Genomic DNA, 16,051 nt, shown 5'->3' with positions numbered 1-16,051 from the left:
GCGCAAATCTGTAATTCCTGCCGGGGTAACCGCGAGGTGGCAGCCATCTTGCGTACGGCGGTGCTGTTTCCCAGATGCCGAGGGTTTTGGTTTTTAGTTCCTCTGTGCTTTGGGGTGGTGTTTGTGCGTTGCTTTCACCTTTTCAGATGTTCGTGTCTTTCTAGACCACGATTTTATTGGGAGGTAGAAGCGAATGTAGTGTAAGGTGAGTACAGCTCCCATTTTAAGTTAAGGGTGGGGTAGTGGTGGTGACGTTTTTCGGCTTCTCGTCTGTTCTTGGCTGGACCCTTTTGATGAGCCGTAAACGTGGAAGGCTGGAGTGAACCTTTGAGTCTAGGATATCTCTTGAATTCCTAGACAGAACCTGAACGTGTCTCCGTTGGGAGAAAGGAGCTGGGTGACGCACTTTTGCCCGGGCCACCTTTGGAGGTCAGGAGGCCAGGGAACTAAGGCTGTGTATAGGCCACGCTCTGTTAATGCAGCCGTCTTGCGGTTCCTTGAGACTTTTATCGTATTCCGAATGAGGAAATGAGGAACCGAGAGGTGGTCGGAGGCGGGGTGGGGCGTTTCCGATAGGGCGGTGTTCTTTACAGTTGTGTTCCCCTTCCTCCAGTTTCTGTGGGCCTACCTGTATCATTGTCGGCTTCGTCTTTTTTGCCCTTTCCTTGTTCTGTCCTGTTGGAGGAGTTCCAGAGAGCGGGCAAAATGAAGTATTGAGTAAAACCGCATTTGGGATTGCACTTTTGAGGGCCCCTAAGAAATTTCAAGGGAAGCAGAATTTGCCTTTGAGATTGGCCAAGCATGTGGAAAAGATGAACGCGTTGATTTGGGGAGGTGTCAGATTTCTAAACATAATAGGACATATTTGAGTCATTCTTCGTGCAACTGAAGTTATTTTTTTCCTTTTAAATGAACTCAGTACACCCATTTGGAAACCACTTTTACTCTATTCACAGGAGTAGGGTCTGTAAAGTTTGGCATTTCAGTATCTAACGTTTGATTGGTAAGGAGATGCTGAGATTGGGAGCTGGGTGCATTTACTCGAAGGATATAGTGGTTTTAAACAAGAGTTTATGGAGACATTTTTCACAACCAGTTTGGATAAGTGTCAGTTTGGCTGGCAGATTTACTCTCCATATTAGTATACAGTTGTGTATCTGTATCGTCAAAGTATATATTATTGATTCAATTTCCCAAGCTTACTTAAATATTTCAAGTTTCAGAAATGCGTCAGTCATTCAAGGATGTGTGGATGGCTCAGTTGGTTAAGCATCTGCCTTTGTTGGAGGTCTTGATCAGATCCTGGGGTGGAGTCCAGCATGGGCTCCTTTGCTCAGAGGAACCCTGCTTCTCCCTTTGCCTGCCACTCCACTCCCCCTGCTTGTGGTCTCTCTGACAAAAAAAAAAAAAAAATCTATTAAAAAATGCATCATTTGGAATAAATGTGACATACATCTTTTTTTTTTTTTTAAAGTGAGGTCCCACCCTTGAATCATTATAATAATACTTAAATAGTAAGTGGTTATAATAATTTTTGTATTTTGGGAAAATTTGCCATTTAAATGTCTTTTCTGTTTTCTTGTTTCTGAAAAACTTTTGTTTAGATTTTTAAAGTATTAGCTATTAATTACATGATTTATTTGGTCCTCAGATGCCTTATGGTGAAATTGAAGCGAAATCCTTGGATCATCGTGAAGAACTAACAGGTGAACCATGCTATAAAAAATTGAAGTCAGCTGAAGAGGCTTATGTTTTTTCTCATCATGGTACTGCTGATTTTCACAGAATCCAAGAGAAAGCTAGGAATGATTGGGTCCCTGTGACCATTGTTGATGTCAACGAACACAGTTATCTTCAGGAGGACAAAACCAAAATTATAAACTCGGTGAAACCTGTGCATGATGAGATGCCTGGCAATAATAGATCAGATGTTATTAAATCCATTGATGTTTTACAGGATGCCAGTCCTACATTGGTATCCAAAGATGACGAGATATATAGCACAAGTAAAGCATTTATAGGACCCATTTACAATCCCCCTGAGAAGAAGAAATACAATGAAAGGAGAAATCACTCAGAAGCAGTCAGTGGTATAGATGGCAAAGGAGGACGAGAACAGAAACAGAACTTCAACTCTAAAAAATCAAAGCTTGACAACGAATTATTCCAGTTTTACAAGGAAATTGAAGAGCTTGAAAATGAAAAAGATGATCTGGAAGGCAGTTGTGAAGAACCTGAGCTCTCTGAAGAAAAACTTACTGTGTATTATCAGGACCATAATAATGAGCTGTTAAAATCTGAAGAAGTAAAGGAAGGAGATATTAGTAATGTTTTTCAGTCGCATTGTAGTTACCGACAGCATGGGGAGAACGAGCCAGGCAAATATCCTTGTAATGGACAAGTAATACCTGCATTTTGTGATGATTCCTTAACTTCCTTCAGGCCTGAATGGCAATCAGTGCATTCTTTTATAGTACCCCAAGGTCCTCCTCCTCCCAGTTTTAACTATCATTTAAATCCGCAAAGATTCAGTGCTTCACCAAATCCACCATCAAATATTTTCCATGTTCCAGATGGGTCTCAGCATCAGAATGGGTATTATGTAAATAGTTGTCACATTAACTGGGATTGTTTGACTTTTGATCAGAACAATGACTATATTGACTATAGTGAGAATACCAGTAGAGATCATTCCTTTTTTAATGGCTACATTGTGCAAGATGGATATGTGAGTAATGGTTTCTGTGAAACCAGGGAAAGATGCTGGGAAGATCCTTCTATGGACAAGCATGATGGAATAGACAGGCTTAAGAACCAGCAGTTTCAAGAGGAAAAGTTAAATAAATTGCAGAAGTTACTTATTCTTTTAAGAGGTTTGCCTGGTTCTGGGAAAACAACGTTGTCTCGGTGAGTCTTTAAAGGATACCAAGTGAATGCTTGGTAGTTCATTACTTAAAAATCATAGATGATAGTAGTTATCAGTGACAAATGCTTTCATGTTTCTAGTAGAAAATCTTTAATTTGTTACACTTGAGAATGCTATCTGACAGTAAATATTTAAAAAGATATTTTCTTAAGAGAATAAGCTCAGGTTAAAGACTTGGGAGAAGTTAAAGGAGAATTGGCATATAAAGATTCTGCTAAGGGTTTTAAAAATAGATACATTAGGTATAATTATGACAGTGATGTTAGTAAATGCTATTTGAGGGCTGTACTGGCCTTCCCTTTTTAAGTCAGCTGTTCAAGAAGAGCTGACTCAGGGTTGGAAGATGTGGGCTTTTGACCCAGTTATTTCAAACTTTATGGCCTTGGACAAGTTTTGCTGTCTGTTACTGTAAAGAGTAATACTTCTTTTTCTGGAATAATTAAGAGAAACAAGTGAGATATACCACGGAAAAGGGGTGTCAGTTTGTTTTCAGCACTGTGGCGTGTTCATACCTTTGATTGGCAGAGGAAGCTTTTTTTATTTCTTTAAGGAGTCTGAAGTGAGCAGTACCTGAGTTATTAAATGGAGTTTGAACTGGTTATATTTTATTGCATGACAAAATGTTTAAAATTCCTGTTGTAGTTTGCACTTTTAAAAAAAGAATATTGATGCCCTTGAATTCATTTGTGCAGATGTGTAAGAGAGTACAAAGAAAATACAGATTCTTTGCAGTTTTTGTAGGATGGCTCAAGATTAATGCCAGATCAGGAGAAAAAGAAAATTGTTTGATGTCTTCCAGTGAGAATAAAAAAGTCCAAAGAACCGTTACAGTCTAAACAGGTTTCTCTAGAAGCAAAACAGTCTAAACAGGTTTCTCCAGAAAGCAGTAAGATTAAAGAAAGATTAAATTTATGATACATTTCAAGCTCGATTGTAAGCTGTGATCTCTGTAAATGAATTTAAATTTAGGTCTTTGCATTTTTATTATTATTTTTTTAGAGATTTTTTTTCTTTTTTATTTGGGACACCTGGGTGGCTCGGTTTGTTAAGCATCTGCCTTCTGCTCGGGTCATGATCCCAGAGTTGTGGGATCGAGTACTACTTTGGGCTCCTTGCTCAACAGGGATCCTGCTATTCCCTCTGCCTGCTGCTCCCCATGCCTGTGTGTGTGCTCGCGCTCTCTTTCTGACAAATAAAATCTTACAAAATATTTTCTGTTTGTTTAGTTAGAGAGTGCACTACCGACCAAGCACAAGCATGGTTAGGGAGAAGCAGATTCCCTGCTGAGCAGAGGGCCTGACAAGGTGGGATGGGGGACAGGCTTATCATGACCCGAGTTAAAAGGCAGCTGATTAACCAACCAAACTGCCCAGGTGTCCCATTCTTATTTTAATGAAGATTTTGTAGAGAGGTGAAATCGCAACTCTTCAGGAGGGATGGAAATCAAGAGTGAAGTCGCACAAACATGGGCAGTCTCCTAGATTTAGAATATAATATCAGAGAAAAGAAATAGTTGAAATTTGGAAATTGTGTGAAGGAAATCTAGCTAGGATCATCTGACTATGCGTGGATTTAGACAAATGTAAGAAAGAAAGATTAGATTTGGAACAACATTGAGGTATGTTGAAATTGAAGATGAATAAAGTAGTGGTATTGCAATAGAATTTCAAGGAGGCCTAATTGTGGGAGATGACAGAGGTGATGATATATAGTACATATGTTTGAGGAATCAGATATTTAAGAAGCTATAGTAATAACTATATTACTATACAGAAGCTATATACTGTATATACTATATAAAACCTATAGTAATAACTATATTACTATACAAATGGTAGTAATAACTACCATTGGTAGTAATAACTACCATTTGTATCATGATTTCAGTTTACAGAGTACTTTCATATATAAAAATCCTATAAGATGGGTTGTGTTATTTTCATTTCATAGAAGGAGCAGGGGCATAAGAGAATAAGCTCAGGTTAAAGGACTTGGGAGAAGTTAGAAGAACTGGTAGGAGGTCAAACTGGAGATAGATCTGATAGTGTGTTTCTACCCTGCTCCTTCATTTTAATATCTATCACATGTATGGCCCTACACCTGTCTCCGAACTTTCAGGAGCTTGTTTAAAGAAGCAGGAATATCTCTTTAAGTCACCACATTTTGAATGAAGTAAGATTGGTCGGTTGAGACTGGATAGAAAGCCAGACATTCTGTGGTGGGGAATGGTTTTATATAGGAGTTAGCTTTCAAAATGAGCTTTGAAGAAAGAAAGGAGTAAAGATTTGGTAGATCAAAGTTGGGCTGATTTGGGGCACTAAATTAAAAGTTAGCATTGTTTAGTATTGCTGGGTGTAATGAGCACAGGAGGTTATAAAGTTCGGGGTAATATTGAAGTCCTCTTCTTCCTTAGTTTAGTCCTTACCCCCCTCTTTGTCTTCGTGTTCTTCTGCAGTTGGACTAGCACCTATCCTCCCCTGCAGGAGACATAATACTTGTTCATTCATTGTTCTCAGGACTTTACTTATTCAGAGGTTCTCTCAAATGCCTCTGCTTTTTGAGGTTTTGGTTTATCATCTCAGTCCTCCGTAATCCTTCTCAACTCGTATAGTACTTGTCATTACTAAGTTTTTACTTAACTGTTTACCCACAAATTTGCTTGCAGATTTTAATGAGATAAGTTTTAGGTTAAATTCTAATACAAGTACAGACTTGAAATATTTATGAGTAAACTAAGGCAAAACAGTTTCATACACCTTTGTAGGTATGTGAAAGTGCTAGCTCTTTGTCCTTTAAGACAAACCGACAGCACTTTGATGAAAAGGTTCATTTCAGGCAGAATTCAACAATGTCTAGCTGCGGAATTTTGTTCCATTTGTTATTGGTGTTAGATAAACGGAATCCTCTGAGTCTGTGATTGGTCACAGGACCAAACAGGGATCAAGCCTGGGGTGTCATTCCTGGGGGGTCTGGGCTATGGATTTTGCTAGATTCATATACCCTGTTCATATGAGGAGAACGGGTGAACCTAAAATATTTTAGTTAACATGCATTTCTTCTACTGTATTGATTTCATCAATAAATGAATGTATTTTCAGAAACAGGCCATTAATTTCATTATATTAGCAAAATGTTGAGAGTTGATCAAGAAGCGCTTTTGGAGAGGAGAGAAGATAGAACATGTTACACTGCTGGTTCTGAAAATGGAAGAAGGGCCCATGAGCCCAGATACACAGGTGGCTTTTAGAAGCTGGAAAATTTGGCAAGGAATCAGATTCTCCTTTGGAGCTTCCAGAAGGAATGCCAGCCTACCCATACCTTGATTTTAGTGCAGTGGAACTGATTTCAGACTTCTGACCTTCAGAACTATAATACAATAAATGCATGTTGTTTGTTTGTTTTTAAGATCTTATTTATTTATTTGACAGACGGAGATCACAAGTAGGCAGAGAGGCAGGCGGGGGGTGGGGTGGGAAGCAGGCTCCCCCCTGAGCAGAGGCCTAATGTGGGGCTCCATGCCAGGACCCTGAGATCATGATCTGAGCTGAAGGTAGAGGCCTTAACCCGCTGGTCCACCCAAGCGCTCCTAAATGCATGTTGTTTTAAGCCACCAAATTTGTGGTAATTTGTTACAGCAACTGTAAGAAATTACAGTTTAAAGAGAGATGGAAAGAGATTATTTTTCCCCTCCTGCTTTTGGAGAATATCTCACTTTAAACTCCAGAGGAAAGATTGACCTTTCCTTATGGAGATCTCTGTTCTTAATTAAAGGAATGTTTAGAGAGTGAACTGTCCCAGTAAAGGTGGTTTTGGGTTGGGGTATGCAGGGCCACTCAGTAAATAAGGAGGTAAATAAAGGTTCATGAAATGTTGGTTCCTGTCAGATTGTTTTGGGAAAATCACTTCTCTTTAATACGTGGATGTATTAAAATAATGTACAGTTCCTAGAAATTGTAAAAGTATGAAAAAATAAAAATAAATCATGCAAATTAAGTCATAATAGGCCATTTAGGGAAATAGGGTTCTCAAAACAGGGTTAAGGAACAGGATTCACTTGTTTCTTCAGTGAAGAATTATAAGATCAGACTCCATTAGTTATCTGGCTGTGTAACAAGTTACTTTATTAAAAACTGGGTTAAAGCAACAAACATTTATCATCTCACAGTTTCTGAAGGACAGATGTCTGTGTGCAATTATCTGGCTGCCTCTGGGTTAAGGTCTTTAACAATGATGTGATTAAGGTGTTGGCTAAGGCTATGCTCTCTGGTCTGAAGGTTTGTTTTGGGGTGGATCTCTTGAGGTTGTCAACGAAACTTAGTTCTTTGTGTAGTCACTACTCCTACCCACACTCAAGGGGAAGGGATTATTTAAGGGTGTGAATACCGGGAGGCAGGGATCATTTAAGTCATTGGTTTTGGCTCTCCCACGCAGCTATATAACTCTGGTGGCCTGATTTCTGAAATCATTTTCTTTTTTCTGGATTTGTAAATATCAAATTAGCAGGGTTGCTACGAATATTAAATGGGGTCATAGATATATATATAGAAAGTGCTTGTCATATAGTAAGTTTCCAAAAAGGTAGACATTCTGAAAAAATACAAATCAGGTATCGAGTGGGCCCATATCTGATTTTTTTTATTAGATATTTCATTTTTCAGAGTTAAAAGTTTTGATATTTGGAGAATTCAACCTAATACCTTAATTAATTTTTGAGAGTTTCAATAGAATCTGACTACATGATTTTGAAAATACTGATACTCCTAAGTAATTTAACTTTGATTCAGGTGGTTGGTATGGCATCAGATATCCAAATTGATTGTAAGTATTTTTTTAATATAAGTCTCCAAAATAAAGCTTTATAGTTTGAGATAATTCAGGGAATTTAAAAAGCTGCATGAACAGCCTGGAAGGAGAAAGTCTCTCTCCAAGCTAAAATTATTTGCTGTAATTATGATGTATATGTATTTAATATTTAAGGTGTTCTTCATAGAGGTTTATTCATGTTTGATGTTTACTTGGTTTGATGATGTAAATTGATGGGCTGCCTCCCCTCTTGCTCCATGCTTCCTCCATCCCTACCTTTTTTGAGGTTAAAACATTCCTTGGATGCAAAAGCTCTACTCTTGTAGTATATTACTATCATCTGAAAAATCATGGCTAATAAAGTAATAGAATGGAAAAAATGAAACAAGGTATCTAAGAAGATGTTGTCAGTGTTCTGGTACTGTTAGATATAATTAGGTATCATAAGGTTGATTATGATCAGAATCATTTTAGGTGATTGAACTTTGGTCTGGAATGCTAATACTGTAGCATTTTTTTTTTCCAGTGCATGGCTTGAACTCACAACCCTGAGATCAAGCCTGAGCTGAGATCAAGAGTCAAATGCTTAACTGGCTGACCCATCCAGGTGCCTCATGTTGTAGCAGTTTTATATTCTAGGTTATCTGTGTAAACAAAATATGGTGCCAAATATGTTAGGTGGCATATTTTTGAAAAATTATGTCGGCTTAAGGAAGAAATCCAGCTCTAGCCTCGCAAACAAATAACCATTTAATTTCATTTGCTTTGCTTGAAATAATTGGAACTATACTTCTGTAAATGGAATTGCATGTTTAAATCTTTTCTTATTTTTTTGCAATTTTATTTTTATTATAAAATATATGGGCATAACTTTTTTAATTGCACTTCATAGATACTGAACATTTTACAGATTGAAGGTTTGTGGTATCCCTATGTCGAGCAAGTTTTCGGCTCCTTTCTTCCAATAACATTTGCTCACTTAGTGTCCTTATGTCACTTGGTTATTCTCACAATATTTCAAACAATTTTATTATTATATTTGTTATGGTGATCCATGATCAGTCATCTTTCATGTTACTTTTGTAGTCATTCTGGGGTGCCATAAACTACGCCCATATAATGAGGTGGCAAACTTAATTGATAAGCATTAGGTATATTCTGATTGCCCCACAAACCTCCTATTCTACCATCTCTCCTTGTTTTCAGGCCTACCTATTCCTTGAGACACAACAGTATTGAAATTAGACCAATAAATAACCCTGCAGTGGCCTCAAAGTGTTCAAGTGGAAGGGAGATTTGCACATCTCTCACTTTAAATCACAGGCTGGAAGTGATTAAACTTCGTGAGGAAGGCATGGCAAATTCAGGATGGGCTTCTTAAGCCAAGCAGGCAGCCCAGTTGTGAGTGCAAGGAAAGGTTCTTGAAGGAGATAAGAAGTGCTACTCCTAGTGAACACACAGATGATAGGAAAGCAAAACAGCCTTGCTAGTATAGAGAAAGTTGTAATAGTCTGGATTGTAGATCAAATCAGCTACAGCATTCCCTTAAACTAAAGCCCAACCCAGAGTCCTAATTCTGCAGTTCTCTGAAGACTGAGAGGTGAGGAAGCAACTGAAGAAAAGTTTGAAGCTGGCAGAAATTTGTTCATGAGGTTTAAGGGAAGAAGCTGTTTCCATAACATAGAAGTACAAGGAAAAGCAGCAAGTGCTGATGTAGAAACTGCAGCAAGATCTAGCTGAAATAATAAATAGAAGATCAAGCTGAGATCATCAACAAAAGTACCTACACTAAGTGATAGATTTGCAATGTGGACAAATGGCCTTCTGGAATAAGTTATTTTGTAGGATTTTCATAGCTAGAGAGGAGAAGTCAGTGCTTTAGCGTCAGTAGAGGCTGACTCTTCTCAGGGGCTGATGCAGCTGTTGACTAAGTTGAAGCCTGTGCTCATTTACCATTCTGAAAACCCTAGGGCTCTTAAGAATTATGCTAAATGTACTCTGCCTGTGTTCTATAAATGGGACAAAAAGGCCCAAATGACAGATATTTATTTACAGCATGGTGCACTGAATATTGAAAGCCCACTGTTGAGACCTGTGGCTTAGAAAAAAGATTCTTTTCAAAATATTACTGCTCACTGACAGTGCACCTCATCACCCAAAAGCTCTGGTGGGGATGTAGAACAAGATTAATGTTTTCATGCCTGCTACCACAACATTCATTCTTCAGCCCATGTTTCAAGGAGTAATTTTGAATTTCAGGTCTTACTACTAAGAAATATACTTTGTGGGGCACCTGGGTGGCTCAGTGGGTTAAAGCCTCTGCCTTCGGCTCAGGTCATGATCCCAGGATCCTGGGATCGAGCCCCACATCTGGCTCTCTGCTCGGCAGGGAGCCTGCTCGCTCTGTCTGCCTCTCTGCCTACTTGTGATCTATGTCTGTCAAATCAATAAAATCTTAAAAAAAAAAATGCACTTTGTAAGGCTATAAATACATAGTGATTCTTTGATGTATCTGGGCAAAGTAAATTGAAAACTTTCTGGAAAGGATTCACCATTCTAGACGCCCTTAAGAATATTCATGGATTCATAGGATGAGGGCAAAATACTAATATGAAGAGGAGTTTAGAGATTGATGCCAGCCTCATGGATGACTTTGAAGGGTTCAAGACTTCAGTGGAGGAGACAACTGCAGATGTGGTGGAAACAGCAAGGAAACTAAAATTAGAAGGGGAGCCTGAAGGTGGGACTGCATTACTGTAATCTCATGATCAGACTCGGACAGGTGAAGAGTTGATAATGGATAGCAAAGAAAGTGGTTTCTTGAGATGAAGTCCACTAGTGAAGATGCTGTAAAGACTGTTGAAATGACAACAAAAGATTAAGAATATTCCATAAACTTAGTTGTTAAAGCAGTGGCAGGGTTTGAGAAGATAAACTCTGATTTTCAAAGAAATTCTCTGAGTAAAATGCTTTCAAACAGTATTACATGTTACAGAGAAATTGTTTAGGAAAGTACGAGTCAGTGGATGGGGTAAACTTCATTCTCCTACTATTTTAGGGAATTACCACAACCACCCCAGCCTCCAGCAACCACCACCCTGATCAGTCAGCCTTCATCAACACGGAGGCAAGACCCTGCACCAGCAAAAAGATTACAACTCATTGAAAGCTCAGATGATAGTTAGCATTTCTTAGCAATAAAATATTTTTGAATTAAGGTGTATACTTTTTAGTAATAACTTTTATGCACTGGGAAAACAAAAAATTAATTTTGACTTCTTTTATTGTGCTTTGCTGCCTTCTGACGGCACAGGGAAGAAGAATGAGGCACAAACAAGTCAGCTGCAAGAGAATGGGAGCAGGGGGCAACAGTTGAAAAGACTGTCACCCCAAACAACTTCACAGTCTCATATTTATTAGAAAGTGAGTAACCAACAAAGAAGCCAGAGTAGATTACACATTGACCATGAGTCTTGTAGATATGTAAGAAGAAAAGCACATTATATCTGGTCACATAGTACGTGACCTATAGTCAAATGAAAGGATTGTCTCACTGACTGTTGATGCTCTCTGGGGAAGGGGAGATAACAGAAAAAAGAAGCAGGCGGTGTTCTGCCCTGAGCAAGCCCTGAGCGAGCCGGGCGTCTCCAGCTGCTGGGCTTCAAGGACGGTATCGTCCTTTCCCCCAGAGGCCTGTTGCCAGTACATGTTTTTCTTAAGGCTGTATCTAAGCATGCTTGATGACTAGTGTAATTTCTCATAGGTTATATTTTAAGTATTGTGTTCTGAGGGACAGTTACAGTGCTGCTTTGTTGTGGTGGTCTGAAACTGAACCTGCAATATCTCTGAGCTATGCCTGTATACAATTTTATAATAAGCTGAGGAAAGGAGAGCTATGTTTATTTAATAGTCAAAGTCCTTCTTACGCCTTTGATTTAGGAGGTATGTATTCTTGAATCATTCCATGACGGTACTCTTGGATTCTCAGTCCCTTCTACCACTTTCCGTTCCCTTCCCCTCTTCAAAAATTATAGAATGATATCCAGTTGCCTAATAGCTGAGGAGGGAGGAGAGAAACAACAAAATATTTCTGTTATTGTTAGATCCAGATTATTTTACTGTGTTTTACCTTATACCCCAGTCTCATTCATGAGTCACTGGTTTGGGAAATTCTCTGACAATCTGAACACTAGTTAATCTTTGCTTAGAAATTCTTTAAATATGTCATGGCCATTTCTCCATGACATAAAGGTTTGTTGTGTGTGTGTGTGTGTGTTTTTTTTTATATATATATTTTATTTGACAGACACTGAGAGAGAGGGAACATGGGCAGGGGGAGTGGGAGAGGGAGAAGTAGGCTCCCCACTGGGCAGGGAGCTGGATACAGGGCTTGATTCCAGGACCTTGGGATCATAACCTGAGCTGAAGGCAGATGCTTAATAACTGAGCCACATAAGCATCCCCATGCTTAGAAATTTAAGGTGGTATTATATTGTGAGAATGAAGTTTGATTATCATTGACTTATGGTGAAGAGTGTGTTCTTTATTAAGTGTTTAACAATTTACTTCATTTAGTAATTTAATCTCTTAGTTTTTAAAGTTTGATTATACTTTGAAGGATCACAGGTTATTTCAAAACTTTAAGTCTCAAGCTATTTGTGACTTCCACTTTTAGGTCGTGTAGGTTTGTGCTTTGTGGAAATGGGTTTAGTAAAGCTATCTTAGGTCAAATAGAGTTTTCCCCCTCTGAATTGCTTGGTTAGGCTTATTTATTTGCCTTTTAGGTCACTTATTGCACTAAATTTATTATTATTTATTATTTATAAAGATTTTATTTATTTATTTGAAAGAGTTGAGACAGTGAGAGAGAGCATGAAAGGGGAGAAGATCACAGGGAGATCCCTGTGGAGCTGGGAGCCCAATGCGGGACTTGATCTTGGGACTCTGGAATCATGACCTGAGCTGAAGGCAGTTGCTTAACCAACTGAGCCACCCAGGTGCCCAATTTAGGGAATTTTAGATACCACATACAAATTCACTAAAGTTAAACATGGATAATAGTTGACATGATTTTGGGATTGGTTGAAGAATGTTTTTAAAAGTGGCAGTACAAATGCCAGTTAGTACAATTGCCACCTAAAAATCTTTTTTTACTGATTGTAATTCTATAGATTTAAGTGTGAAGTGGTATTTGAAATCTGAAAACTTTTTAAGTTTCTGCTCCTGTTCTGTTTTGTTTGCAATATATTTACAGGTAAGTACCAGAGGTTGATTTAATAACCTTTCCTGTGTGGCTTATCTTTGATGGTTATAGATTTTATAAATGGCACCTTATGATTTCTTTCATTAACAGAATTCTGCTTGGTCAAAGTCGGGATGGCATTGTGTTCAGCACTGATGACTATTTTCACCATCAAGATGGGTACAGGTATAATGTTAATCAACTTGGTGATGCCCATGACTGGAACCAGAACAGAGGTTTGTTTTGGGCCAAGTCTTTGGGATGGAATATTTGGCTAGGAGCTAGTTTTTTTTTTTTTTTTTTTTTAAGATTATTTATTTATTTATTTGAGAGAGAGCATGAGCGAGGAGAAGGTCAGAGAGCGAAGCAGACTCCCCATGGAGCTGGGAGCCCGATGTGGGACTCGATCCCGAGACTCCGGGATCATGACCTGAGCCGAAGGCAGTCGTCCAACCAACTGAGCCACCCAGGCGTCCCAGGGAGTTAGTTTTTATTCTCAACTTGACTTTTACCAGTGGAGTGATTTGGGCAAGCTATTTAAATAGCTTTGAGAGTAGCTTGTTCATCTATTAGAAGCCATGATATTTATACTTGCCTTACTTGATCAAGGTTGTTGTTAAATTAGAGGATTTAGATAGGTATATTTTATAAATTGTAAATAGTATACCTATATGAGCTGGTAAAATAGAGATGTGGGATATTTTGATAGCCTTTATTTTATACCTCATAAATAAATTCAAAGAACTCTTCATACTGTTGTATATTCTCAAAAGGTATTTCCTTGAGAGTAATGCTAATGTTTTCTAAGGCTTAATATAATGCCTGTGAATATTAAACTTTTTCCTGTTGACATTACTCTACAAAAGTCTACTTTAAATACATTTTTTAGAAGCATATCACTGAGTTTTTTTCCCATTCTGGGATTGACTGCACATTTGAGTCACCTGGGGGCCTTTTAAAAAAACTTACGCCTGAATCTTAGCCCCAGAGATTCTCATTTAGTTGGTCTGGAGTGGATCTAAACAACAGTATTTTTTGTGAAAGTTACCCAGATATTCTAATGTTGCAGTCAGGATTGAAAATTTTTGATCTAGAACTAAGTAGGTAACTTGGTTTCTTTTTTAAAAGATGAAGAGTATATTAATGATTGAACAAATTTTTTTTCTTATGAAAAATTTAAATCTAACTTGGGTTACAGTGACTACCATACCTCCCATCACTCAGAATTATTATCATTTATCAAGATTTTGCCTTATTGGCTTTATCATTTTTGTTTGAATCCCCCCCTTTTTTAATTGCTAGGGTACTTAAAGCAGATTTTAGACATCAGGCATCTTGCATTTAAATTTTTCTTACTTAATGGCATTTTATTTAATTGCAGTACCATCATCACACCTTTAAAAAAAAAAAATTCCTTAACATCATAGAATACCCAGCCTGTAATGAAATTTCTCCTTGTCTTAAATATTTCTTTATAGTTGTTCTCTTTGAATCAGGATACATGCCAGGTCCTGGTAGTACATTTAGTTTGTTACCTTTAAGTTTATTAATCTCTTTCCTCTTTTTATCCCCTTTTTGCCTTTTTAACATTAATTTGTTGCAGAAGTTGGTTGTCTATAGAATGTTCCATATTTTGTAGTTTTCTCTTTGCTTCCTTGTAACTATTTATCTTGTTCTTCTCCTGTATTTCCTTAAATAGAAGTTAGTTCTAGACAGGAGGATTTATTAGGTTCAGCTTTTTTTTTTGGTAAGCATAATTCTGGTTGTCCCAGTTTTAGTGATACTAAGATAGATTAATAACTTCAAAGAAACAGCTTACTCTTTCCATTATCAAATCCCTGATCAACCTTACGTCTAATGGTTTTATCCAACAGTGAATTGTTAACTGAATGAGAGTGTTCATTAAAGGTAGCTAAATGGTGATTTTCTAGATCTAACATTCCTTCCATTGCTAGAATTCTTCTGTAATGAAGAACTTTTCACCTAGAAATAGCAACTAGGTTTGTCCTAAAGTACAGTATTTACAGGAAAAACAGAATGAATGTTGTTTTTTTTTTAATTGTCAGTTTTCACAGTAAGAAATTTCAGTGAGGATATTTTTGAGTAAAAAATTTAGTGTGAAATAAGTTTGATTATAAGATTGTTTCCTAGTATTGGTTCTGTAACACTGTGGGATTCTCCACAGAACATTATGCCACAGAACATTACTGTGTAAATCAAGTAATGATGGTATTGCAATTCCAAAAAATTTGGGGGGTTACTGGACTGAGGTTAAAGAGAATAGTAGCAGGTGATGAATGGAATGAATAAAGGCAGTAGGCAGAGATAGTGTATCTTTAGTGGACTGTGAAATTTGTTTGTATGGGACTTTTTTTTCTCTTTGTAATACCAGTCTGAATAGTACATTAAAATGTTTATGCTACACTTTCTGAATAAAAAGCTACACTTTTTATTTGCGTTACACTTTCTGAATAAAAAGCTGTTTAGATACACTACTAGTTTTACTATCAGTATAGCCTAAATTTTTTCAAGGGAATGGTAACTAGCAATCATTGTACATTTTGAAAACTATAAGCATGACTTACTTAAGACTAAATTTCTTTTAAAAGATGTTTATTGAACACTTTCAAATGCCAGTTACCATTCTTGGAATCTCTCTCTGCTTCATGTGTATTATTAGAAGAATCAATTCATGTTAGACCACCTGTAAATTAAAAAGCTCCCCAAGTTGTCATTTTGTTTCTTAAGAGCATGGTAGTAATTTTAAGAAATGACTCTTGTTATCAGGGTATTCAAACATTATTTACTTAGGAACCCTTCTCTCCTGGAATATATTAGAATGTGGTATTGCATGATGATTTTTCATGGAAAGAGGATAATCTCCCCATTCCTGCAGATCAGATATTTAATTTGATTATTAAGCTTCTCCTAGAATATAACTTCTTGGAGGTGCCAGCCTAACTATTAGACATTAAGAGGTTTAGCTTAGTAAGTTTCTTTTTTTTTTAATGGAAGATTTGTTTACCATTTGAGGATAGAACAATGTAAGATGATGGCATCTTGATATCCTATGTGTGACC

General features: G+C 37.5%; 1 protein-coding gene across 10 annotated transcripts in view; it reads left to right on the top strand.

The window, feature by feature from the left end:
• The first annotated feature begins 13 nt into the window (after positions 1–13).
• N4BP2L2 (NEDD4 binding protein 2 like 2) overlaps positions 14–16,051 on the top strand; it is a 76,303-nt gene continuing 60,265 nt past the window's right edge. For 2 of the 10 annotated variants that reach the window (XM_045069543.1, XM_004770812.3), the window contains exons 1-3: positions 15–205; positions 1,652–2,907; positions 13,083–13,207. In XM_045069543.1, coding sequence (XP_044925478.1) covers positions 1,652–2,907; positions 13,083–13,207 — 1,381 coding nt within the window. In that variant the 5' untranslated portion in view covers positions 15–205. Of the gene's footprint in view, positions 206–1,651; positions 2,908–13,082; positions 13,208–16,051 lie in introns of those variants that run through there. The other 8 variants (XR_006603541.1, XM_045069548.1, XM_004770818.3 and 5 more) reach the window with 5 other exon arrangements.

Source organism: Mustela putorius, unplaced genomic scaffold (assembly GCF_011764305.1).
Source record: "Mustela putorius furo isolate JIRA1106 unplaced genomic scaffold, ASM1176430v1.1 tig00003942_pilon_pilon_pilon, whole genome shotgun sequence".
NCBI classification, from domain to species: Eukaryota; Metazoa; Chordata; class Mammalia; order Carnivora; family Mustelidae; genus Mustela; species Mustela putorius.
The sequence above is the reverse complement of the archived record's forward strand: the minus strand, read 5'-3'. Positions and strand labels throughout refer to the sequence as shown.